At 41.2% G+C, this 27,672-nt stretch overlaps 1 protein-coding gene across 6 annotated transcripts in view; it reads right to left on the bottom strand.

Moving 5' to 3' along the window:
* Window positions 1-8,308: 8,308 nt before the first annotated feature.
* ENTPD6 (ectonucleoside triphosphate diphosphohydrolase 6) overlaps window positions 8,309-27,672 on the bottom strand; it is a 36,530-nt gene continuing 17,166 nt past the window's right edge. For all 6 annotated transcript variants that reach the window (XM_077335280.1, XM_077335271.1, XM_077335288.1 and 3 more), the window contains 9 exons: window positions 27,030-27,118; window positions 24,213-24,292; window positions 22,078-22,142; window positions 20,198-20,299; window positions 16,927-17,067; window positions 15,113-15,169; window positions 14,817-14,929; window positions 13,459-13,593; window positions 8,309-9,858 (listed from right to left, as the gene is read on the bottom strand). In XM_077335280.1, coding sequence (XP_077191395.1) covers window positions 13,504-13,593; window positions 14,817-14,929; window positions 15,113-15,169; window positions 16,927-17,067; window positions 20,198-20,299; window positions 22,078-22,142; window positions 24,213-24,292; window positions 27,030-27,118 — 737 coding nt within the window. In that variant the 3' untranslated portion in view covers window positions 8,309-9,858; window positions 13,459-13,503. The remainder of the gene's footprint in view (window positions 9,859-13,458; window positions 13,594-14,816; window positions 14,930-15,112; window positions 15,170-16,926; window positions 17,068-20,197; window positions 20,300-22,077; window positions 22,143-24,212; window positions 24,293-27,029; window positions 27,119-27,672) is intronic.

Here is a 27,672-nt window from a genome sequence, read left to right as displayed (position 1 = left end):
CCTGCTAACGAGCTGCCCAGCCCCCGCCCGCCCCACTTGATCTGGCTGTGAGCTGCGGCCCAAAGCCACCTTAAGCTGCCTGGCAAGGGGCCAGGGGAGGGGGCCCTTTCAAGGCCGGTTTTTAGGAATGGGCTTTGAAGCTAGTAGAATCATAAAATCATACAGCTGGAAGGTACCTCCAGCATCATCTAGTCTAACCTCCTGTATAATGCATGAATTCACAACTACCTGCCTACCCACAGTGACCCCAGTTTCATGTCCAAATGCTTCCCCAGCACCACCAAAATTCTCTAGAATCCAGACTGGCCTGGAAGAAATTCACCTACCATCCCACATTCTGCTTAAGAACATAAGAAGAGACTTCCTGGATCAGACCGGTGGTCCATGTAGTCCAGCATCCTTTCTCACATTGTCCCCCTAGGGCACAGTCATTTATGATGTCTAGGAATCTCATTTCTACAGCAGGATTTAAGCACAGATTTACCCAGTATCATAGCATTATCTGCTTTAGTCAACTTTTCCATCTCAAGATCAGTCTCCAGGGTTTGACCATGTGGGCAATATACCCCCACTTTTAATTAAAGCTTAGTGAACAGCATTTCCACCCATATCACTTCTGCTGAGGAGTTAATTCCCAGTGCTTTCTATTTTTTTTATTCTATGCCCTCTTTGATGTTCAACACACGTTCACCAACCTGTCCTCCCCTGTCCTGCCTATAGAGTTTATATCGGCATGATTGTAACCCATAGATTTCCCCCCAATCCACCACTTATCTGATATACCTACTGTATCTAAATTGTCACAGTGCACTTCGGTTTCCCCACCTCAGCTCAAAGCCTTAACATTTCAAAATATATCTGATGGAGGCAGCATGTGAAAAGGAGGGGTGTGCATCACGAGATTAGACTGCTGGGTTGGGATTGGAGCAATTTGGACTCAACTCCCCTCTCTGTCATTGATTTCAAAGTGACCTGGCGTCAGTCACACTCTCAGTCTAGCCTACCTCACAGGATTGTTGTGAGGATAAAATGAAGGAGTAGGGAAGGGCAGTATGTTGTCCTGAGCTTGGAGGAATGGTAGAATAAAAATGAACACATTTCTTGGTGAGTGGGCTATGACCCATAAGCACTTGCATAGACATGCATGTACACAACTATCAAGGTTAATCCACAACTATCAAGATTAATCCACTCATATCCAATAAATAAGCATAGCTACACATGTACATGCACACTCACAGTAGCACCATTTATAAAAGGTTTTCCCGATACTTCCTCAGAAGCTACAACAGAGATAGCATTTCATTAAGAACATATACCAGGAAATAGCGGCTGAACAATTGGAACAAATGTGCCTGGCTAAAAAAAAAACAACAGGTTTGCTCAAACCCAAAATGCACTTTGCAAGATGATGGACACTTTGCAAAACTGAGAAATCCAGTTCCATCTCTGACAGATTTGTGCTAATAGTTGCAGATATAAAGTAAAAACTCATAATCTGGAGCTGGTAGGTTTATTTAGTGGCCATATACATGGTAGCAGATCCCCCCCCTCTGGATATTGTTTTCAGAAAAGTGAGGGTACCATTCAGTGATACCACATATTTTTATTTTCTAATAGTGTGCCAACAAAGGTTTTATGTTACATGATATTTCCACAGCTGCCCACCTCTGCAGCAAGTGGTGGCTGTTGTTTTTCTGCTCTTCCCGCTCAATGCATGCCACTAACAGTTCCTGGATGATGCCTTCATAGTCACTAAGGATGGTTTGAAATTTGACAACCTTTTTGGAATGGGCTAATTTGATTCACACTACAATAAAGTTTGTTCCCGAAATTGATTATGAACAGGTACTGTTTTTGGACATGTTGGTGAAAAAAGACAGGACAGGCTTAATATCAGTAGCTTCGATTTAAACATCTACAGTTAGAAATGCTTTATTGCATTTTCCATATTTTCACCCTAGGCATTTAAGGGAGAATCTCCCATATAGTCAGTTTTTAAGACACAAACCCATTAAGATGAACCCTGATGATTTTGAGCAAGCTAGCAAGGTATTATTTTAATCTTTGAGGGAGAGGGGATACCCTGAAGGGGTTATATAAATCCAAATAATAAAGTTATCAGCAAAGCAAAAAAAAAGTGGATAGTATCCTCAGAGTCCACCTCAGAGGCTGGTTTGCTCCTTTCAGTTATCTCCATAGGTACATATTCTTAGAAACATCATATTAAGACACCGTCATCTGATATCTCATATCAAGGGATGTGAGAAGAGACCATTGTTTCATGGAAAAAAGGACAGAATCTTAAGGAAATGCTAACCTTTTCAGGGAATGAGGTTACACGTACTAGAGGTGATCTGCCATTTGGCAGCTTTACATGCGGCAGTTGTGCAGCATGTAAGTACATGCTTGAAGTAAAAAAGTTTGAGCATCCTAGTATGAGTTGCAGGTTAGATATAAAGTCATCCATCAACTGTAAAACAAAAAACCACAGTCTATTTAATCACATGTTCATGTTGGTTGATTTATTTAGGTGTTTGCATGCATCCTCTTAGTAAGAATTCTTGAGCATTTGTCAAAAATCAGGAATGGTGAGGCTGGTGGCCCACTTAATAGAATCTAGACATGAGCCTGAAGACTTGACATTCTTTGGATTCGGGCATTTTGGGGAACACACACAATAAAACCAATTTAACGCAAAGATTACTGAAAAATCAGGAGCTGGACTATACTTGTTTTTTATGAATAGGTCTATGTTACTTTAAATGGCTACTGCAGCATTATTGAGAGTTAATGGCAATTATGGGGAACTCTGGGACATTAATGTAAGCTGTGCACCACTTGATCCCCTTACTTTGCTGAATATTGGAACCATCGTGGTCCAATATATGGATTTCTTCTTTGTATTTTGGCTGAATGAGTTCCTTATACTTCACATGCAATGAGATGCACATGTATTTGTTTTACAGGTAGAAAAATATTTTTTGAAACCAATTTACATTTGAGTGATAAGCTAGGCAAGCATTATAATTGTTGCAATTTATTTTGTATTTATACTCTTGGAATAAGTATATAGGTATAGGTATGCACAATCGTTTCTATATATTAAAAGATTTTTTATTTGCAGAGCCATTGAAGAGAGATTACATTGTTGAAAATGGGCTAAATAATACCCAGGGCTCGTTTTGACTCTTTTACCTTCAAATAAATATTACAGAACATTTTGAAGACACAGCCATCATCAGCTTGTTTTTTTTCTCTTCCTGCTACTGCACAACCATGCCTTTGTTCTTTCCCTGGGAAAGATTGGCCATGGAGCCAGAGGGCAGTAAAGATTTGCTATCTTTGTCCTGGAAAACTCCAACAGATCTGACCATTATTTCTCTCACATCAAAACCAAGTTTTTAGATTTAGGATTGTAGAGCCCTGCACTAGCTCCAAACCAAAAAATACAGGCTTGACTGTTTGTGCATATTTTCCATCTGCTGCTGTTCAATCAGGCAGAGAACTGGTCCTCTGTGCTATTTCTTTCAACAGACTTTACTTCTGCAGGAAGGTAATTATAGCTTCCCATAGTTCTACCTCAACCTCTATCTTTCTCTTGTGTACTTGTGGTGAGTTTAAATTGTGTGAACGAATTTGGGTGTGTTTAGGTTTCAAAATTTGTTTTCCAATTAAAACATTTGCATTTATTTTCAATTTGTTTTCTGTGTTCAGGTTTTTCAGGGGGAAAAACCTGGTATATATAAGTGGCGATCTCACTGCCTGCCTAAATATATCTATTTAGGGCAGACTTTCTCAACTTCTTTTTTACTGTTGAGAAACTCCTAAAATATTCTTCAGGCTTTAAGAAACCCCAGACTGCGCAGAATATGGTTGGGAAGCATAACTGTGTACAAGCCCACTTGGGGGCCCTCACTTTTCCACCCCCACCAGGTCCATCATTGGCCATGGGGAGGGGGGGCGTCGACATGACCATACACGGTCATATCACATGATAAATGTTTAAGAAACTTTTAAAAATTTGTAAAAAATTAATTAACTCTCACTCATTAGGGAAACTGAGGGCCTCAAGAAATCCAAAGCCATCATAAGACCCTGTTTGAGAAAATCTGATTTAGCATAAAAATACATATAAGGGAACTTATCAAACTAGACTTGAGACTATTTTCACTTTTAATGCTTCCTGTTGTACACACACACACACACACACACAAGTGACAAGAAGTACATGTCCTCCTGTCTAGCCTCTGGTAGCTGGGGAACTCATAGCAGAGCCTGTGAAGAAGACTAGAGTAATGATGTTTTATGGGCATAGGTACTCCTTAACAAGAATAGACAGTATTTGATCATTGATTTCCTTCTCCTTTCCATTAGAAATAAATGTGGCAGTGAATCAGGAAAAGGCAAACTATCAGTACTTGTCACATCTTATTTTTCTTACATTTAGACAAGCTTTAAAAACTCCCAGAAGAGATCAGGGCCCTGCCAGAACTAAAATGATTCCATGGGGCCTGCAAAATGGAGCTCTTCCACCAAGATTTTGCTTGAAGCCAATAAACCAACTCCATCAACCAGAGCCCTCAGAGGCCCCTCTCACCTCCAGCTGCACTCTGCAGATAAAGGATCCTTCTACGGCCCCTGCTGCAAGGGAGAGAGAGACAGAGATGCCCCAAACTGCAAATGAGCCCTCATTCCCTGCTACACACCAGCACTGATTACCTCCTATGGAGAGGGACACACACACACAGAGAAAGAGAGAGAGCGGCATTTGTTGGTGTCCCCTGGGTCCTAGCACCCATTACATTGGGCTTTCTTGCTGGCTTAAAATAATTAACTGCACAAGTCCAGTGCCCCATTTAAAATTACTTGCTGTATAATCTGAGCAGTGAGTGTTCACAAATGTTCTTTTTCTAATTGTGGCCCAGCACACAGAAATAGAGAGCAAGAAAGCACATGTTTAATGCACTGGACTTTGGCTAGCTGAAACAATGTTGAGCTAAAACCAGGTTTGCTTGCTTATTAAGCCACAAAGAATAGGTGCTTAGCAAGTTGATTTAATCATTGTAATCACATCACCTCCCATCTCTAGATGAGGTTTCCCAGGAATATCTTGTTTAAGGTGACCAGATTGTCCCACTTTTGGAGGGACATCTGGGGGCATCTGGCAAATTGTACTTATGTTGAAAGTAAAAAATATATATTACAATACTGTTTTTGCGCCCCCCCCCCCGGTCAATGGTGTCCTGCTTTACCGGTGTTAAAATCTGGTCACCTTAATCTTGTTGCTTTTGCTTCTACAAGAACCCTGATCTTCACTGCAAATTATAACAGATGTTATTTTTACGAAAGTATTTGAATAAAAGTTGTTTTTTCCTTATATATGTGCATCATGAGTTTAATATTTTACCAGTTAGGTTGCATGTAAGAAACGAACCTAATTTGCCAAAAGATTCTCAGTACCATTTGGAATTTAGGCATCATAGTTGAATTTTAGACACAATGGGGTCGATAGGAGGGAAAGGCAGAAACTTGCAACCGGCAGATTGTCGTGTTTTTAAATAATTCAGTCAAGAAAAAAATCTAGGTGTTTTTTGAATATTTGTTTTCTATTACATGGTTAAGATGCCTTGAACTTGTTTTAAACAGATGCTCCTTGGACCAATAGTAGGACAAATCTGTAAGGAGAAAAAATATTCTAATGGAAGCTGAGAATAGGTGGCAGGCAATGGAACTCCCCCCCCCCCATTGATTTGCTCCTAATATTTTAAGCAATTATTAGCCTTTGCTGGAAGCAGGATAAACCACAGAATGACATAAAATCAACGAAGAGTGCTCTGGTACCTTAAATATTAATGGCAGCATATACTTATGGCCTTGAGCTCTCTGTCAGATAATGGAGACAAGGAAGGTAGTGAATATTTATATATATGGGAAAGGTGCAGGGATAGGATGCTGGGGAGGGGAAATCTCATTTTGCAAAATGATTTTTTTAAATGTCAATCAAGTGCACCGAACTTTGAAATCAAAATAATTTGTTCCATTACTTAATACTTTGATTTTAAGACTTCAGTGGTATCAGATATCCTTCCTAAGCACTTTTATTAGGGCTTAGGTTATCTCTCTTTGCTTTACTCTTTTGTAAAGGTTTGAAGCATACTGCCATCTTCTATAGGTCCCCCCCCACCGATTTTCCTTCAACAGGGCCACTATTCTGCATCTATCTTGTTGTTGCAAGAACAGAAATCGGTATCTGGTAATATCATGTTCATCTTCTCTTCCTTCCAAACACAGCAAAAAATCCATGATAGTTACACATCTTGGCTCCCCATCATCTGTGAGTTGTGAGGAGCCACATAGCATAGCATCTGCTCAGCAGAGAGGGCTTATGACTGTGTCATGATTTTGTGCCTGTGGAACTCTGTTAGGAGGGCTTTTAATCACTAAGCATTTGCTGGCCTTGCTTCCTTGCAATGAACAACCTCAGATATACTCACAGCAATTTTTGTTCAAGCCAAGAATGAGCCATTGTGTAATTACAACATACTGGACAATCCCTGCCAGACCAAATGCTTTATATGGCTGGCCCTTCCTCTAAAAGTATTTCCTCGTCTTGTGTTATTACTGTACTCCTATTTGCTAGGTACCACCCAGGGTTCCTTGTTTCCTCTTACTCTATATGGTAGGACAGGAAATCTTAACATCCTGGTTTTGAATTAGACTGCAACCTTGCTAGACAAGGATAATGACTTGGAGGAGCTCTCGTCGCACTTCACTGTGTACTAACAGACCCAGATGGGGATGCAGAAGCTATGTTGGTACCTAAAAGACAAACAAGGTGATTGTGACATCATCCTTTGTCCACATCATTCACTGTACAAAGTCTGACAAGTCTCTAAACCCTAAACATTCTTATACTTGGCTAAACCCCAATGGATTTGCATGCACATGGGAACATAACAGGGTCAAAGGTTATGAAATGCAAAAGTTAGAGTCTGTGATATTTCTGCACAAAGCTCAAACATGGGTGGAGGCTAGATGCATTCTACAAAGTGCCTAAGTTGTGAACATGGACCTCCTTTTCTGGATTACACTGCACAATATTGTCTATGTAGTACCTTATACTTGATTCGAATCAAAACAATGCAATCAAACACTACTCTATGTAGAGGCCCTATTAACCTGACTTTCTTATCTTGCTTAGAACCTCCAGCCTCATTGTTTCTCCTGTAGAACCAAATGATACTCTGAAGTCCCCTCTCCTTTAATTAGATCTGATAAACCAGCCAGTAAAGAATAGGAGCAACTTTGAGAAATGGCTTATGTTAAAACCTCTTAACCTTTGTTCCAAACTCCCTGATTGAGTTATCCCACTGTAATCTTTTAAATAATTAGAAGATCATTAGCCATTTTACTGCCCTTAGCAACTTCTTTCATAGTTTCAAGGTCTGTTGATTTTTAACTTTGACCAGTGCAGGCCATTTTTAGCCTATGTGTAATCACTTTGCAACATCCTGTTAAACATACTTATACCTGTGCAGGCACCACTGAATTCAAATTCAAAAATCCCACAGAACATGGCGGTGTAACCCAACCATTGGAGGTTGGGTTATACTGCCATATTCTGTGGGATTTTTGATTTCTTGTTATATGACCTTTATATCCTAGTGTGTTTTAACAGGGAGGGTTTATTATGGATAACTGTACCCCACCATGAGCCTGTTCTGGGAGTGGCAGGAATCATAGAACCATAGAATAATAGAGTTGGAAGGGACCTCATGGGTCATCTAGTCCAACCCCCTGCACTATGCAGGACACTCGCATCCCAATCGCTCATCCACTGTAACTTCAGCAATATCTAATAGAGGAAGTGGGAAGAGGGGCACAGGTGACACATATCCAGCCACTGTTTAACACCAAGGGGGCCCAATCAGATCTTCCTTGCCAGGCTGGCCTCAACCATAGTCCCTGCAGAACGCCGAAAGTGACTAACATCACACTAATATTCAGTACATGGCAACTGTTGTGAATGGAAAATTGTTGGAATGGAAAACCAAAGGATGCATCATGGACAGTGCCAAACTTGAACTAGGGTTATTTGATATGGAATACCCAGACAGCCAGCAAGTCACTGGGTGGTCTTGAAGAAATCTTTGTTCCCCTAAGGCAACATTACTTTACAGGACATTGGTGAGGATAGCTGTATGTAAGCTATCCTGTGGTAATGAAATAAACAAAATGTCACTTGTGTAATAACATGCTGTAGAACTCATAGTTCATCTCCATGCTGCAGTCCAAGCACCACAAATAAGAATAGATTTTTTTACTGGCAAGTTGTGTTTTGAATGTCCAGTGTACATTTACACACGCTCCTTCAATGGACAAGCCAATGACAATAAAATACTGTACAAAGTTTTTGCCATTTGATTCATCTCAACACTCAAGAGAGTTTGTGTTTATAACAAGCAAGATCTATTGTGTACCAAAATGACAGAGAGCTCCAGTAGACAGTAGATACTTCATACTGCAAGGTAAAAGGCTTCATTAAATATGCATGAGCAGAATGAGATCAGACCATTAGACTGTTAGACAACCTGCCGTCTTTTCCTTTTTTCATACAGGTTCTCAGTACAGTGCATGAATAGAGCCATGGTGCAAAGCATTAATCAGGTCAGGCTGTGACTCATCGGTAGGACTTCTGCTTCGCATGCAGAAGGTCCCAGGTTCAATGTCTCGCATCTTCACTTAAAAGGATCAAAAAGGAGGCAATATGAAAGACCTCAATCCAAAATACTGGACAGCCACTACCAGTCAGAGTAGACAATACTGACCTTGACAGACCAATGGATGGACTAAGTACAAGGCAGTGTCATGATTTCAAAGCATATCTTGCCCTGTTTCCTGGGCCAGCATAGTGTAGAGGTTAAGGAAAGCAGACTCTAATCTGGAGAACTGAGTTTGATTCTCCACTCCTCATGAAACCTGTTGGGTGACTTTGGATTTTCTCAGAAATCACTTGGCCCCACCTACCTGGAGAAGAAGGCAATTGTATGCCGTTTTGAGACTCTTTAGAGTAGAGAAAAGTGGAGTAAAAAACAACCCCCTTAAACTCTGTGTTTTTCATGGTTTTCCAAACCCCTGGGATTTCAAATATAATCACAGGATCCTGACACTGTTGTAGAAGCCACTGACACATTACGGTGTCTGGTTAATTTTGTTTGTACCAGAGGGGATACATTTATAGGCATTTAGTGTCCCATAGTGCAATCCTAGCATGTATAAGCCAAAATAAAGCCTACTGAGCTCAACTGGAATTGTTAGCATGTTTATGATTGCAGCCCCAATTGTAAAGCATATAAAGAACAGAAAGAATGACTTTCAAAGGCAATCTCAATATTTATCGTAAAAATCTGAACAAGCAAAATCTGAACACACAAATCCCCCAATACCAAACATGCCAGTTTATACAGTTAACAGCATCATGAAATCCCTTAGTAACCAAAAATATGCAGTATTAAAATCGGTCTTAGAGTGTCTGACACTTGTTCAGGATTCAGCAGAGAACAACATCTGAAACCCAAATGCTTTACTGGTGGAAGGCAAGTTGGGAGACATGAATTCTCATCATTTATCACAGGATGTCCTCCTTAGCCTGACGTTAGATATGGTGCTCAGGATTTTGGTTTCAGCTGCCATTCCTACTCTTTTAGAGAAGAGTTACCAATTTTGAGCAACACTTTTTAAAAAGGTAGCATGATCCAGGTCACCAGAATCAAGGCACATTAGTTTCTTGATGAAAGGAGAGGCCCCACAAGTCTTATAGTGTCTGGGAGCAGAGGTTTAAGAAACCGGCAACACCTGAAAAGAGAAAAGATACAGAAGCACACAAGAAGGTCAGTGGAAGGGGAAAGTATAACAGAACCAAATTGTACAGAGATCCCGCTACAACAACAAGAGCTGTGCTCTGGTGGTTAAGTTCTCAAACAACAGGAGCACACAAATAAGATAACAGCAAAAAAAATGGTTTGTGTGTACAAGGTGTATACAATAATATGTAAATCAAAATTCTAAGCCCTGTTTATTGTCCAGCCCTTGGAAGCCAAAGGAGAAATTCTCTATAATGCATGTTGAACAGGATTCTGGTATAACAAAGCCTGTTTCATGGCTTTTTTCAGCAGCATTAACCAAATATCAGGACATAAGCTCTCAATGGCACCTGGCTCACAGTGGCTGGTGTCTCATCTTTTAACCAAGCAACTGCAAGAGGCATTTTTCTAGTATTTCCTCAGACATGAAGGCATAGTTGTGTCAAGAGCTAGGTGTTCTAAGGTGAAAGAATCTTGGAGAAGGGAATAGAGTCAGAAGTCAGAGACGCAGGTCTGAGGACAATCTAGGAATAGAGGATACTGCAGCAGGTCCGCAGTCAAGGCAAACCTGAAAGGTTAGCGGGGGCTCAGCTACAGCTTAATGAGACAGGCAAGGGAATATTCTGGGATTCAGTTAGCTTCACCCTAATTGAACCTAAGGAAAGCGAGAATAGTTACTACTTTTATCAGGGACAGCCGTGGTTAATCATCTAGGAGGTCTAGTATATTCTATTTATTCTCATTTCACCTTTGGCCTTCCAGTTTAATTCCTTTGGTTTTATTATTTACTAATTATTATATTATTATTATATTGTGTGGAAAGTGCTAACTTATAGTGAGCTCACAGGGATTTTGGTTCAGAGGGAACAGTTCGCCCTTGCCTGTCTGTGTCATGACCTTGGACTTCCCTGGTGGTCTCCCATTCAAATACTAACTGGGCCCAACTCTGGGCCCTCTTTGGTTTGATTATTCTAGAAACTGCCTACTTTCCCCCTGTCTGGTTAGATGTTATAAAAATTTCTCCATAGCCAGATGTTTTGTGGGTAGTGGGGTCTGAATATGCACTGGTAAAGCTAGTGTGTCAATGCAAAAATAAATAAATAAATAAATAAAGGGACAACAAAAATATGTGTTTTAAATATGCATGTTATTAAGATGAATACTTTAATTTAAATTTTAATGCCCCCCTCAAGCAATTTTTAGGAGTTTCAAAGTACTCTTACACTGGAAAACAATTACCTGAGGGCCAATAAATAAGTTGGAAGCAATCAGTACAAATCAATATGGTGGCAAAAACAATAGTGAATTTGAACTGCCTGATCTAGTTTTTGCAGCAGTATATTAAAATGTATGTTAGCGTTTACAAGGTGTGTAAAGAAGTAGGAAAAACAAGCCACCTCTGTACATCTCTTGCCTTGAAAACCCTACCAGGTCGTCATAAGTCTTCTTGTTCTTGTTATGTGTGAAGTCGTGTCCGACCCATCGCGACCCCATCGCTGCCTTGTTGTGGCAAGGGGGCTTGCGTAGTTCAGTGAAGCTATGAGCTATACCGTGCAGGGCCACCCAAGACGGACAGGTCATAGCTGAGAGCTCTGACAGAAGGTGATCCACTGGAGAAGGAAATGGCAAACCACTCCAGTATCTTTGCCATGAAAACTCTATGGACAGTCATAAGTCTTAGTGGCAAAGAAAAAATTGTGGGTGGGAAAACAAAGGGAGGAAAGGTCAGAGAATGCAGCATGGTGGGAAGCTCAAGTGTGTTCCAGAAAAACAGCCTGGATCAGCCCTGTCCTACTCTCAGATATGAGATCTGTCATTACGCAGGAATGACCAAGTGAAAACATTCACACATCCACAAAGAGGTGTCAAAGCTTATCATGTGATCCTATATTGCAGATCTGGGAAACATTGTCAACTATTTCTGGTAGAAACTTGCATGTGAACCAAGTTGTTCTATGTAAAGACCTTTAGATGTGAAATCCTATCAAGAAAACACATACAAAGTGCCTCTACCTCACACAGTGACTGAAACTTATCTTACAGATAAGCAGCTTTTCTTCTGTGAAGTTTGGTGGAAGAAATCTGGTACTTTTCTAGACACTGTTACCCCCTACTACTGGCACACTGGAACACCGTATGGCCAAAATATGCTTATGTCATTAACGTGACTTGAGACTGCAATTGTCACGATAACAGAAGTAAGAACATAAAAGATAATCAGCATTATTAATTTTCACTCCCAAGGGTGGCCCACCATGCAGATCTAAAAATCCACACAACAGGGCCACCCGGGTAAATGCTTCTGTAAACATAATCACTTAAGTGATTAACTCCCCCCCCCCTCCATGAACAGTAACGTCTGCACATATTTATTGGAACCCAAAATGGTATCCAATGTAAGATGGAGATGCAGGTGGAACAAGAAAAGCTTATGGGGGTTGAGAAAGCAGAGTCAGGGCCCAATGTACCTGAGGGACCGCCTCCCTGCCTATGCCCCCCAAAGAGCCATATGCTCCGCCACCACCAACCGGCTAATGATCCCTGGCCCTAAAGAAGCCCGCCTGGCCTCAACCAGGGTCAGAGCCCTCTCTGTCCTGGCCCCCACCTGGTGGAACAAGCTCCCAGAGGCGATCAGGGCCCTGACAGAGCTAAAACAGTTCCACAGGGCCTACAAAAAGGAGCTCTTCCGCCAGGCATTTGGTTGAGGCCAGGCATAACCAGCGACATCTGCAGGGCCCCTGCCTCCTCCCCCTCCCCAGAAATCCATCAAGGCATTCTGCTCCTGGACCTGTTTGTATTAAAGGTAAAGGTAAAGGTATCCCCTGTGCAAGCACCGGGTCATGTCTGACCCTTGGGGTGACGCCCTCTAGCGTTTTCGTGGCAGACTCAATACGGGGTGGTTTGCCAGTGCCTTCCCCAGTCATTACCGTTTACCCCCCAGAAAGCTGGGTACTCATTTTACCGACCTCGGAAGGATGGAAGGCTGAGTCAACCTTGAGCCGGCTGCTGGGATTGAACTCCCAGCCTCATGGGCAGAGCTTTCAGACTGCATGTCTGCTGCCTTACCACTCTGCGCCACAAGAGGCTCTCCTGTTTGTATTATTACTGTTTAATGTTGTTCTATTACCTTGTTATCATCAGTTAGTAATATTAATGTTATAATTATTTATATGTATGGTTCTTTGTATAGTTCTCAGTTCCATGTAAACTGCCCTGAGCCTTCGGGGAGGGCAGTATATAAATGTGAAAAATAAATACATAAATAAACAAACAAACAAAATAAATAAATAAATGGGAATTTGAGTGGTGGCGGAGAGAAGAAATATAAGGGATGAATGACAGACAGATGGGAGAGAGGGCAGGCAAACAGAGCTGGTAGAAAAGAAGTAGTAAATGACAGGAGATTTTTTTCCACCTGTGAGTTTTCACAGGGCCTTAGTTTATAATATCTTATGAATAGCAGTCTTTTTTTTTTACATGGGCAAATTTCTTAGAAATACCTAAAATACACTTTAACATAACATTTCTCTAAATATAAAAGTCAGATTTTGGCAGATTTTGCATTTCATCTATATTTGTATCTCTAATTTACCTCTCTACTTTTTCCTTCCAGATTTAGCTTTTCACCACAGAACAATCAATATTGAAGTTTGTGAAGTGAATCCATGTAGCGAAGAGTAGCCCCCAGAGCCCAGCCGGTTTCAACATTGTTGATTTTTCGGGTAAGCTGCAATGTAAAGTAGACAAGATCGTTGGAAATGCAGATGTTCCTCGTGGATGTTTCACACATATGTGTCTATCACTTGATTGCTGTGTATTTCACAACTGTGTGGGAATGACTCCGTTATAAAAGCATTCAGTATGAAATGATACAGGAGAATTACCTGTTGTATTGGACACATGGCCCATTTACACACGTAAGTCAGTTATTATTTGATTTTCAATAGTGAAAAATGTAAAGTTCTTCATTTAGGTAGTAAAAATCAAATGCATCACTATAGGATGGGTTAGACTTGTCTTGGCAATAATATGTGTGAAAAGGATCGGGGGTCTTAGTAGACCAGACACTGAACATGAGTCTGCAGTGTGACTCAGTGGCTAAAAAGGCAAATGGGATTTTGGGCTGTATTAAAAGAAGTATAGTGTCCAGATCATGCAAATGATGTTAACCACTTTACTCCACTCTGGTAAGACCTCACTTGGAGTACTGTGTTCAGTTTTGGACAACACAACTGAAGAAAGATGTAGAGAAACTACAGCATGTCCAAAAAAGGGCTATGAAGATGGTGAAGGGTTTAGTTGTATGAGGAAAGGTTGCGGGAGCTTGGTATGTTTAGCCTGGAGAGAAGACAACTAAGAGGTGATATGATAACCATCCTCAAATACCTTAAGGGCTGCCATATAGAGCATGCAGCAAAGTTGTTTTCTGTTGCCTCAGAGGGTCAGCCCAGAACCAATGGATTGAAATTAATTCAAACGACTTTTTGGCTAAACATCTAGAAGAAGTTCCTGACAGTTAGGGCGTTTCCTCAGTGGAACAGACTTCCTCGGGAGGTGGTGGGTTCTCCTTCTTTGGAAGTTTTTAAACAGAGGCTAGATAGCCATCTGACAGAAATGCTGATTTTATGAACTTAGGCAGATTGTAAGTGGGTATGCAGGAAGTGATGTGTCACTGTTTCTCTCTCGTGGCCCTTCCCTGCATACCCAGGTAATTGCTGGGGTGGTAGGTGAATTTCCTCCAGGCCAGGCTGGATTCTGGAGATTTTGTGTGTGTGTGTGTGTGGGGGGGATCACTTGGGCATTAAATTGGGGTCACTGTGGGTGGGCAAGTAACTGTGAGTTCATGCATTGTGCAGAGGGTTGGATTAGATGACCTTGGAGTTCCCTTCCCACTCTATCATTCTAGGAGCAACTACCAAGTATCAATAAGTCTCAATAAGGAGCAACTACCTTAAGAATGTAGCTCTTTGGAAAGCCCAGTTCTTGCAACAGCAAACTGACATAAGTGAGATCCATGCAGAGGAACGGATGCTCTCCCTGATGTGCCTCCATATTGTTACATGCTTCAGAAGAACAAAAAAAGGAAAAAAATAAACAAACAGTAGATTATGTACTGAATAACACTAGAGTCTTGAGACATTTTACTTCCTCCTTGGCAGGCAGAAGACTCTTCACTGGACTACAACTTTCCCATCAAACTTCCTAGCCCTTCTGAAGAAAGAAAGTAGGAATGAACAGGGACCTACCATTTTTTGCAGCATTTTCAAAGTCATTGATAGTCAGGGTCCCACCTTCTTCTTTATCTAGAAAGAAAAGGCCTATTCTGATTAGGAGGTGGAGAAGGGTGACAGCATAACAATTCACAGTTGTACTCATGTTGTTTCAAGTAGTACTTACAGGGTTATCGGAATTCCTTAGCCTACTTCTCGTTAAAATATTTAACTCTGGGGCTGGGATGGGCCACTACACAGCACAAGTGAGGGAATCACCTGGTTAAGTGTTTTTCTGTACAAAAGATTTCCTGCTTAGAGAAAATTAGTTTAGCAGGAACAACATGAGGCTAGAACCCTTCTTCCTAACATTTGTCCTCCTACTCAGAAGGAATATTTCTTTTTTTATTGAAGGATATTCTTTCATGTGAGCCTCTGCCAGCAGTCTGAAGACACACAGCCTACACAGGTCTACTGCTGCAATGAAAGTAAGTGGGGTGTAGTGATTTAAATGCTTGACTACTGTATCTGGAAGGCCTGGGTTCAAATCCCCACTTTAACTGAAAAATTGCTTTATAATCTTAGACTAGTCATTCCCACTTTAGCCTAAGATGCCTCACAGGATTGTTGTGAAGGTAAAATGAGGAAAAGGGAGAACCACATACATCACTGCATTTCCTAGAGAAGGGCAAGAAAAGAATGTTCAATTCAGTCAGAACCAGCCCCTTTTCAAAGGCAGACACAGTTAATATAATTACTTGTAACATATCTTGGAGTGTTTCATGACCATTTTATGCTATGGTAAATCTTACTGAAGTTATAGCAGTAGCAGTCCTGCAGAAAAAAAATTAAAATTTGCCCATGTGGCAGATTTCCTCACTCATGCCTAGACACCGTAACATACCTTCCATGTATCACTAGGGGACACAAAGGCTCTGCCCCAGACTCACCACAAGGAGCAACAAGTGCTCCCCCGTGTGGATACAGGAAGAGGTGGGGCAACCTGCCACGACTAAAACTCCAGCCTGCAGCACAGCATGAAACCTCCAGTGCATAAACAGTCAAATATATGCTACAAATATCCCACCCACAGTGCAGTGTAGCAATAAGTTTGGAGAGAGATGTTGTGTCTTGTGGACTACAAGTACTCTTTCACTGCAGGGTGAGAAGACAAGGATGGTGATGAACTGCTAGGGGCACAAAATAAAAGCATAAGATAAAGTCCTTAGACAACAGTCCCCAGGCATGCACCAAAATGTTGGATTGTTTCATGTATTGTTTATATGTTTTATGTAAACCGCCCTGAGCCTCCGGAGAGGGCAGTATATAAATATAATGAATGAATGAATGAAAATAGCTGTTTTGAAGGAAGAAAGCAAAAGATCCAGGAAGCTTAGGAAATAAGTCTATAGAACTGACTGGTAAAGAGAGAATATCTGCAAGTCCAACACCCTGTACTGGAGGGCAAGATGTGCCATACAAGAAACATTCTTAAGTAAGTTAGCTATTGTCATCCTGATTACAGTATGCTTCCAGTAAAAGATCAGGAACAACTCAAATGCCGGCTCCAGAGACATCTGGAAATGGAGATAAAAATATCAAGTAAAAATGCTAGCTTCAGTTAGCCATCTTGGCTGTTAACTTTAAATCACTTCCTAAAGTCTAGTAAATTCTATGACATTTGTCTTTTGAATCTGCCCCAGACTCACCACAAGGAGCAAGTTCTGATGCTTGTCCTGCTTACATTAGTTTTTTGTCAGCCTCTTTTTGCCACAGGGACCAGCAGAAAGATGGGGTGCAGCTTTCTTTCAATCACCCTTATTTACCAATGAAATGAAAAGCAAGTTTACCTATTAAACCAAGATCTGTGGCCAAGTCATAATAGTAGGAAAAGGCATAAAATTCTATGTCCTTCACTTCAGGCGTCTTGTGAACCTTCTGGCTGAGTATTTTTGCTACTTCATCAAAACAGGATTCATAGAGAGATTTTTCTAAAAGAAATTAAAAGTGTCACCAGTAAGAATTCAGTGTTAGTAATTGAATTAATGTACGGAAGATGCATTTGCTATGTGCAAATATATTCATACTACAATTCAAAATGGAAATGCGAACAATAATATTCAACAGATTGAAATGAAATCCTGAATAACCTGAATAACCTGTCCTTTAGGAATCTTCCGTCAAAAGCTAGTGAAAATGCTCGGAGCTCAGTAATTTCAAGAAGTAGGCCATTTGTATAAGCTTTATAAATCTAGCTGTAAGCTTAAAGCAATCCAAGCACGAAGAAAATTATTCAAATGATTTGAAATTGCTTTTGGGGTTTAGGAATAATGAAGTGATTACAGCAGATTATACATGAAGATCAATAAAATAAGATCCACAAACCAAACACAGAAGTGACAAAACAGACAACTCCAAATCCATGCACCACTCCCTCCTCAGCAATAAACCTTGGTGGATTAACACCAAGTATCACACAATGTAGTATTTACAGTTATCAGTATATCTTTGCAATGGTTTTTATTGAAAGACACTGAATAATGTGATATAGTCTGAAAGTTCAGGCCGCAGAAACTTTCCTAAAGCTTGGCAGGTTGAGTAGTGTCTGCATGCAAGATGATATGGAAATCGTATGTACCCTGCACTGAGTTCCAAGGAAGAGGTTCAGGCTATAAAGGGTTATAATTAAGAAAAAGGGTCTTCATAAATAACTCATGGGGACACACAACTGTTCATTAAAAAATCATACCATATTTGAAATAAATTGAGTTTAACATCTGTCTTTTTAGCATTGTAACTACTAATGCTATCCCAGGGCCATAATCAGACCTTCAGGGACAAGCCAGGAGAGCTGCTGAGAGATCTGTGGATTCATTTCTGCTAAAGAGTTATTGTTACTGTGAAGGGCCCTGAACTGAAGCAGGCTTCATAGTGAAAGAGTGGTGTTGGCTTCCAACCTCAAACATCCCCATGAAATGCCATTTGCTCTACATTCAACTATTAAAAGTATTTCTGTCCCACTGGATCTCTTCAGACTGAAGGTAGTCAGCAATGCTGCAATCACATTTCAAGGACACAGTTGACTATGAATGAAAACTAAAAGAGATTAAAACTGAAAAGTGGTCAAGAGCCAGCATGCTGTAGCGGTTGCAGTACAGGATTGGGATCTGGGAGACCCAAACTCAAATCCCCATTTTGCTTGCTGGGTGACTTTAGACCAGTCATACATTCTTAGCCTGAGGATAAAATGGAGGAGAGGAGGATTATGTAATCCACCTTGAGTCCCCCATTGGGGATAAAGATGGCATACAAATTAAGTAAATAAATAAAAAACATAGGAGTAAACAAGCACAGCCAAATCTACTGAAACAAATTTACTATTCACCAAATGCACTCTGGAATAGGATTGCCTTACAAGCCTTACGAAATGTAGCAGACAATAGCACTCTCCTCACTCCAAGCAATCTGGGCTATTTTCTAATAAAAAGCTGGTTTTGAAATTCATTCACAGACTTATCTAGCTTGCCTCTCAATGAACCAGAATGCTTTGAGCCTCCATGATATCATTCATTCACGTGGGATTTCTACAATTCTATAAGTAAAGGTAAAGGTATCCCCTGTGCAAGCACCGAGCCATGTCTGACCCTTGGGGTGACGCCCTCTAGCGTTTTCATGGCAGACTCAATACGGGGTGGTTTGCCAGTGCCTTCCCCAGTCATTACCGTTTACCCCCCAGCAAGCTGGGTACTCATTTTACCGACCTCGGAAGGATGGAAGGCTGAGTCAACCTTGAGCCGGCTGCTGGGATTGAACTCCCAACCTCATGGGCAAAGCTTTCAGGCGGCTGCCTTACCACTCTGCGCCACAAGAGGCAATTCTATAGGCATAAGTATTTTGGATAAAGCTATGAACCCACTTATAAATCTGGTGATATACCTGCATCAATGGAAAATAGGGTTGCTACACCCCCACCTGTTGCAGGGGGTCCCCAACCCCTGGCTTCCATTTCCTGCTGCCACTGCAGCAGCAACTGGGGAAAAATAATCTTAAAATAATTACCATAAGTGAAGAAGAGTGCTTTCACTAGAAAGCTCACACCTTGAATAAATCTTTGTTGGTCTCAAAGGTGCTACTGGTCTCTGATTTTATTGTCATATCTCTTCTGGAGATTCATAAATAGGTGTGATATGACTTTCGGGTTTTTCCTGGAAGTGATGTCATGCTGTTGCAAACAGCACTCCCCACACACACCTGTGTCCTTCCCTGGTCTCCTGCTGGTTGCCAGGCAACCCTAAGAAAAACTTTATGGTCTATCAAAGTGCTATGTAATAAGTACCTAGTGCATGCAGAATTTGTTATGGGTAGACCTGTATGTGTTCAATTAAAAAAAAAAAATCTAAGCTCTGCCACAAGAAAAAGCTAGCCTGAGACTTCTATAAATTATAAAAGTCAAGCGTAGTATTCAGTTTTTGCAAGAAAAACAAGTGAAAACTACAGCAGGAGACTGAGGTCTCATCCCCAATGTCTACCATTTCCCATCTACTTTTAAGCATCTCCTTATACCATAAAATAGTGATCCCCAACCTGTAGGCCTCGGACCACATGTGGTCTTTCGACTAATTGGAGGTGGGCCCCGAAGGACGCCTTCTCCCCCCCCTGGCCCTTTACTTCATCCCCCCCAGCCCTTTACAACACACTTCATTGTTGTGACGTGTCTGTATCTTATTTTGAAGGGATGTTTAAACATTACCATAGCAATCAGAGAGTGCTAGGGCAGTGGTTGAGAGTAGAGGAGTAAACTACCCCCCCTCCACCGGGCCTCAGTAAAAGGCGTTGAGTGGTCCCCGGTGATAAAAAGGTTGGGGACCACTGCCATAAGATACAGAAATTTGGTTCTCGATGTTACACACACACACACCCACGCACCTTTTATGTAGATTGTTGCATACAGTCTTCCTGACTATAGGGAAGAGAACTTGTGGGAACTGTTTCAATGTTGAAACCCCTCTCATTACCATTTTAAAATATTACCCTGCTCGCATTTGCAGAACTTACCAAGTTAATGGAAATACCAAAGGAAAATGAATAATACCAAATTAAGAGGCAACCAGGTTACTATACCTGCCTTCTGCCCTTTAATTTTGTACAGTATCTTGGCATGCTCCCATTCACCCTGAAAATCAGGTGATGAACAGGGACTTGTCAATTCTTCATCGTCCTTTACTGTAACAGGAATAAAGGCACTGAGACAAAAGCAATCACATGGGAATCCTGCATCCCACCGCTACTAACTTATCCTAATAGGCCTAGCATTTTCTCACAATTGCATTATATTTCAATAGATAGATAAAGTATGTTCAGTTTATAAGGATATGCACACAATTATCCAATATTGCCTAGAGATGTAATATTTCCCAGAAATAAAAATTGACATTGATATTTTAGGGAAAATTGAAATTTATGGAATAATTATTTTCTTATCAGGCCCAGACTTCTTTTACTGATATAACAGGAATACTTTCTAATATGGTTGCTTACAAATTATATTATTTGCCCTAATAACAGGAATGTATGAATATCTTTGTTTTCTGTAAGAAAAAATGCAAATATACTTGGATAGCTTAAAAAGAGATGCAAACTGCTACCTTAGCTTGTGTTATCTTAATTTTTTCAAGGGGGATCAACAATTTCTGTAGCATATCAAAGAAAGTTTTATTTGGATAGAAACACTCTCATGGGATCTACTAGTAGTATCTAAAATTCATTCTGAAAAAATTTAAAGGTGTTAAAAGTATTTCAAGTTCACTTATCTATGTGCTTGCTTTCTGCAACAGAGGTGTCCCTCCCCTAGATTCCCTTCTTTACTCAAATAAGAAGTGTTTATGTTTTGTTATTTTGACAACGATGCTGCTTAAATTCTACTTTTGTCTTTACTATGAGCTGAGCTGGATAGCTGCTGAGCAGTTTTAATTGATATTTGCTTGGCAGTTATAGTTTATGGTTCTAGTAGATAATGCAATCCTCTATACATTTTACAAACAAGAGCATTACAACTGTGGAAAAAAAGCTTACACAAATTGTATTTGAGATGTATTTACTATTCCATGCCAAATTCCAGTATATCATGGGACACAAAGTATCTCATAAATATATTTTGGTGGCCAAACTCAGTAAAGCTCACAACTTTCAAAGCCTAAATACACATCTTCACATGAGCTGGAATTAATTTTTAACCATTTAGGCATATTTAAAAACTCATAATAATAATAATATTTAATAATTGGGATAGCCTAGGCAAGCCCAATCTTGTTAGATCTTAGAAGTTAAACAGTTTTGGCCCTGTCTAGTATTTGGATGGGAGATTTCCAAGGAACACCAGGGTCATGACTTGATGCCAAAGAAATAACAATAAAATAACTCACACCAGTTCTGAATAATTGTACAGGTTATCATGAGTGAGGGGCTGTGTCTCTTCAGACATGAAGCAGTGCTTTCCTGCATAAGTGATTTCTGGAAGACCTTAAGGGGCATCCCCCCACCCTAATATATTTACACTGTTGCTTTTTCTGAGGACGTTTTATACACCATGTGCTTTTTATTTACAGAAACAAAACTGTCAGTGGTAACACTGTTTACTAGCATCCAGGAGACTCTGTTCCACATGGGAAAAATGTTACTTTAAATGCATCCTTTCAAAAAAATATAACCAGGCAGGATCTCTACCTCAGGTAGTTAGTAACAATTACATTTCATATTTGTTGTAGTTGTTTTAACTAGATTTTAATGGATTTTATGGGGTTTTAGAATGTTGTAACCCGCCACGAGCCACAAGGGAGTGGCGGGCAATAAAGCGAATAATAATAATAATAATATTTCAGTATATGTTAAATTTGATTTAACCCCAATCCCACAGACTAAGGACTGTTAGAAGCTCAGGAATATAAAATAAAATGTCTATCAAAAAGATAAAGGTAAAATCCCTAAGATTTAAAAATACTTACAGGCTTGTCCCTGAACTCCTCCTAAAATTGCCAGCCTTGCCGACATTAACCCAAGGCCCAAGTAACTGGAGAAGCAAGAAAAAGGAAAATAAAAAAATAACACAATAAATATGATTGAACCTGGAAGACACTGCTATGGAGAGATTTAAAATGTAAGGAAATTTTGATCCCAAGAGAAAAAATGTCCCCCCCTCCCAAACAATAGACATTCAAGAGGGAAAATGAAATATATGCAATACTTACTGTTCTATCAAACCTAAATTGTTATTGCTTTAACAACATAAAATAGACCTTTTATTATTTGCTTTAACATATAAAATTGCAATATTTAACATGGACTTTAACAGTTAAAGGTGCTTTAATTTTCTACAAGCAAAACTACAAATTAATTGAGAGAAAACTGCAAGCTGGTGCACCCTATGCTATTTTAGCATGTTATCTTCATTTTTGCTGTAGAGAGAGCTCAGTTCAATGAAGCTTTCAGAGTTTTTCCACTGAGGTTTTGCTCCACCTTCTTCCGATTCCACCCCCTCCAGTAAAGTAGGGCAATAAGCTGCTTGATACCCAGTCTATGGATACATGTATCATAGTGGGAGAAGTGAAAAGGTCAATTAAAAGGAAAGAGTCAAGTCACAAGGATAACAGAAAGCATTCAGCCTCTGAGAAACAATGAAAGACCTGTGTGCTCGCCTTGTGAAGATTTTATGACTTCCTGGTTTTTAAAGTTCGGATTGCTTTAAACTATGTTGTTACATGCCTAAGTGACCAGGAAGGGTGACATATAATTTAATCATCATCATCATCATATCATCTCCTTCTAGATGCAGAAATACACTTCAGTTATAAGAGTTGCATATGTCTAAAGCATGTCCACTGTGTATTTAAGAACATTTCAAGCATTCTAAAAGAGAAAATCTGATATAGATGTTTTTTATTATTCCCCCAAATTTCCAGATTTTTAATTTAAAAAAAAGGAAGGTCTCGGGGTGTGTGTCTGTAACCCTCAGTTTTTTTACATTTCCTCCTCTGGGTGTCCACGCCTATACTTCTGCCCTTGATAGCCAGAAAGTTGTTATTAAGCAACCCATGAACATCTTTGGAGCCTTTCAGGTACCTCTAAAGCCAAAATCTACAGTTTGTCTTATGATTTCAGTCAAGAAGAAAACTAGTGCCCCTGACTCTTAGAAACAAACAATTTTATGCTGAAAGAGTGACAACTAGAGTTGAAATATTCTTTACATTATCTACTTTTTAGTATATCAGAAAGCTGGCCTATAGATAACTGACTTGCAAAATAACTGACTTGCTTTCACACTGTGATTTAAGAAAAAGTAGCTGGGTGGGATGCCAAATGACAAACCTGGACTCATTCTGCACACATAGGATAATGCACTTTCAATGTGCTTTGGCAGCTGGATTTTCCTGTGCAGAACAGGAAAATCTACTTCTAAAGTGCACTATCTATTGTGTGCAGAATAGGTCATGGAATGAAATATGCCCTGTGATTTTTCCCTCATCATGAAATTGTTCCCTTGTAAGGTAAAGGTAAAGGTAAAGGTATCCCCTGTGCAAGCACCGAGTCATGTCTGACCCTTGGGGTGACGCCCTCTAGCGTTTTCTTGGCAGACTCAATATGGGGTGGTTTGCCAGTGCCTTCCCCAGTCATTACCGTTTACCCCCCAGCAAGCTGGGTACTCATTTTACCGACCTCGGAAGGATGGAAGGCTGAGTCAACCTTGAGCTGGCTGCTGGGATTGAACTCCCAGCCTCATGGGCAAAGCTGTCAGACGGCTGCCTTACCACTCTGCGCCACAAGAGGCTCTTGCCTGTTCCCTTGTATGTTTGCAAAAATACAAGCTGCATTAAATTGGCCCACAACATTATGGTACTCAGTCAGGGGCTAAATATAGAATATCAGAGTATGACCAGCATGTACTGCTCTAAAGATGCTCTGACCTTCAGAAGTAAGAATCACTATTGAGGTTAATTCATGGCATTTGGCAGGAATGTATTTTACATTATTTTCAAAACATTTTGATTATAATAATTACACTCATACAGAATGTTTGCAGACTCGGCTATCATTGTTAAAAGTACAGTTGTTTTCTAATTTGAGAGAAATTCCCACAACTAACCTGTGAGAATACAGTTTGTACATATGGTTGAACATCTGAAATGAAATGATGTCACTTGTAGATGTCTCCTTCAGATTTGTCTGTAAAGAAATATAGAACACTGGGTAGAATACTTGGAAAAAGAAAGGTAAACAAACCAAACCAAAATGAATGTTTAGAGGTTGTTGAGCACTGTTCAAGCACAGTACTCTGTATTTTAAATATGTTCTTCAGCAGTATGACATCGCAGCCACTGTACAACACCAAGTCCCAACAATTTCAACAAAAAAAAGAGCCTGTGCATATTTTATCATACAGATTAAATCTTTCCTCCTTTGAAAGTCAACATATTTACGTTAACCTGTGAAATTCACTCCGTTGATACTCAGTGGCTTAGGAGCCATCTGTGGCTCTTCTGGGCATTGTTGCCTAATATAGCATGCACTCAATGTTCCAAGAAAACTGTCCAGTGGGGCTTAGAGATGGTAGGTGCTTTGCACCTTGAAATACCTACTGCCAGAGGGTCCAGAAGTCAGGTGAACTGTGAGTCTTCCTGATCTGTGGTCCTAACACCAGGGATAGGAGTAAAGGGCCCATCCTCTGTAACAACCTCACACCCTTTCCCACAGCCTCTGTACTTTCATCCCAGCACTCAGGTGCCTGCTACGAAAAGAGCTAACTGGATGCAAAGAAGAGAGAGTGAAATCACCAATTCTGTGACGGTGTCCCAGGAAAAGAACAAACTGGCCACAGTGGGGTGGTTGTTTTTTTTAAATTCCCCTTCTTCATGGCCAGCTTGCTTTCTTCCTGGTGCCTTCTCAACATCTCTGTCCCAACCTGTGGGAGAGAGCGAGAAGGTCAGAGGGAAGCCCTTCCCCTCATGCCAGACACACAAAGGCTAGCTAAGTTTCAATAATAGGGGTGGCTACCATTTATAGAATCATCGAATCATAGAATCGTAGAGCTGGAAGGGGCCATACAGGCCATCTAGTCCAACCCCCTGCTCAACGCAGGATCAGCCCTAAGCATCCTAAAGCATCCAAGAAAAGTGTGTATCCAACCTTTGTTTGAAGACTGCCAGTGAACAGAGGTACCCTGGTAATTTAAACAGTCAATATTATTTATTTATTTAATACTAGGTTTCAAAGCCCGTTCATAAGAGCGGGCTTTGAAAGCCCCCCCCCCGGTGCCAAGCACACCCAGCACCCCAGGGAGGTGGCAGGTGTGCTCTGCGGGCCCGGGGTAGATGTCCATGGCCCCCTCCCCCCACCAAGGCCTTGGCGGCCCCAGGGAAGTCATCCCCAGGCCCCTCCCCCTCACTGAGGCCGTGGCTGCTCTGCGGGGCCCAGGAAGCCATTCCTGGGTCCCTCCCCCCCACAGAGCCCACAGCTTACCGGATTGTGGCTGATGCTCCCTGTGGGGGGGGGGTGGGAGATGCTTTGTGGCTCCTAACTGGCTAGAACTCCAGGGTTTCCATGGCCTTTCTGGGTGAGGGCCCAATTGGAAGGCTCTTTGCGCCTTCCGACTGGGTCCTCACCTGGACCGGCCCCATCCACTCTCAGTTATGGTTTCCATAACTGAAGACAACAGGAATGATAATATTTCACAACAAAAACATTAACTTCTAATCATGATCCTGTAGGTCAGTGGTCCCCAACCTGCGGGCCGCGGCCCGGCGCCGGGCCGCAAAGGCCATGGCGCCGGGCCGCGGCTCCCTCTCCCCGCCCCCCCCGCAGTAAAAAACTTCCCAGGCCACAAGCTTGCGGCCCGGGAAGCTACTTACTGCGGGAGGGCGGGGAGAGGGAATCAGGGCCGGGCCGCGCCCGTGTAGGCCGCGCCCGCGGGTGCGGCCCGCGGGCGCGGCCGAGCGCAGCTCACGGGCGCAGCCCGATCCGCGGGCGCGGCCGGGTGCGGCTCGTGGGCGTGGCCCGCGCGGGCGCGGGCCCTGCGGGCGCAGCCCGATGCCCTGCCGGTCCCCAGCCTAATAAAGGTTGGGGACCACTGCTGTAGGTGGTCAGTTTGGGTTCAGTTTGTGGTGAGGGATTTCTGGGGGTCCAGCAGAAGCTGTTGGATCAGTCAGCCACAGCCTGGCGGAAGAGGTCACTTTTGCAGGCCCTGGAGAACTATGAAAGTTCAGGCAGAGCCCTGATTGTGAATGTGTGGATTATGGTTCCTTCAAAGGAAGAATATGTGGAACAATTCATCTTGAAAAGGAGTTCTTTCAACATGTCCACAACACAGTCCAAAGTGAAGAGCATAACATATGAAGGAGAAAGATATGTCTCTCCTGCATATATTAATAGTGTTCAGTAGTAGGCATACTTTAAATACTACCTCTTAGATTGTGCAAGGTTCACAGTTGTGATGACACAGAGTGGATTTGTGCCAATGTTACTATGGTGGCATCCTACACAAGACAGCTAGGGCAAAATCTATTGTGTTTCTTAGCTGCTGTCTAAGCCTGATGTGCTTAGTATGTCACACATACTAAGTGTCCATTCAGACAACAAATAAATCTTGTCTCTATGGCACATGCCCACCCATTTCTAGTAGGAACTCTACTGAAGAGTTCTTAGTGTCTCAGGAGGGCCATTCTAATGTTCAGTAATGAAGTGCTTCCTTTTTTAAAAGCTTGCAGATATAAAATATTTAGTCTGACAATTACAGACTTCCTCATTTTGAACGAAAGACAAGTTCTCAATATGCAGCCAAACTGGAAGCACAATGAAAATGAAAGCAGTGGAAATGAAAGAGAAAAGTCAAAGTTTGTTGACTAGAAACCACCTGGTAAGATTAATCACACAACCTTTTTGTTAGAGGCACCTGGATTCTTATTACCTCACTGCTTGGTTGAAATGTGATCTGTGTTGATCCTCCTCCTAAATCCAGCATTCCCATTTTTCTCTTTGTGGGATCATTCAAGCTACCTGAAACACATATTTAAAAAAAATGCAATAGTTGTGCAACCTACATATTTTTCAAAAATAAACCAAGAAAAACATTATTTTAACTTCTGTGATATTATTTTATAGATTACCAGGCTTAATTCTTGTACAGGGGAAAACAGAGGAGAGGACTAGGGATAGGTTCCCATGGATTTCTGCAGATGGAGGAGGGGGGTCAGCAATTCCACCCCAATTCCACTACTACCTTCCAACTCCATTTTGCAGTTTTCAGGAATTAATGCTGGCAATGTTTCAAGGGGTATTTAGGTTGGGACAGGAGGGTGGAAGTAGGGAAGTTGTTCTCTGTGGGTGATCTCTTCTGTTTACAGAAGTCTCCAGTGGAACAAAAAACAAAACTAAACTAAAAACAAAAATGAACACCTATGAAGAAGTGTATCAGTACAACAGTATCAGTACTTGTTCCACTGTCACTCAGCTTTACTATACATCACACATATACAAGCCCAATAGTCACTTCTTGGATATGGCTACATAGACAGTGCTCATGTCTCTTTTTTAAATTTATAAACATTTGG

The sequence above is a fragment of the Paroedura picta genome, chromosome 1 (assembly GCF_049243985.1).
Source record: "Paroedura picta isolate Pp20150507F chromosome 1, Ppicta_v3.0, whole genome shotgun sequence".
Lineage (NCBI taxonomy): Eukaryota > Metazoa > Chordata > Lepidosauria > Squamata > Gekkonidae > Paroedura > Paroedura picta.
The sequence above is the reverse complement of the archived record's forward strand: the minus strand, read 5'-3'. Positions and strand labels throughout refer to the sequence as shown.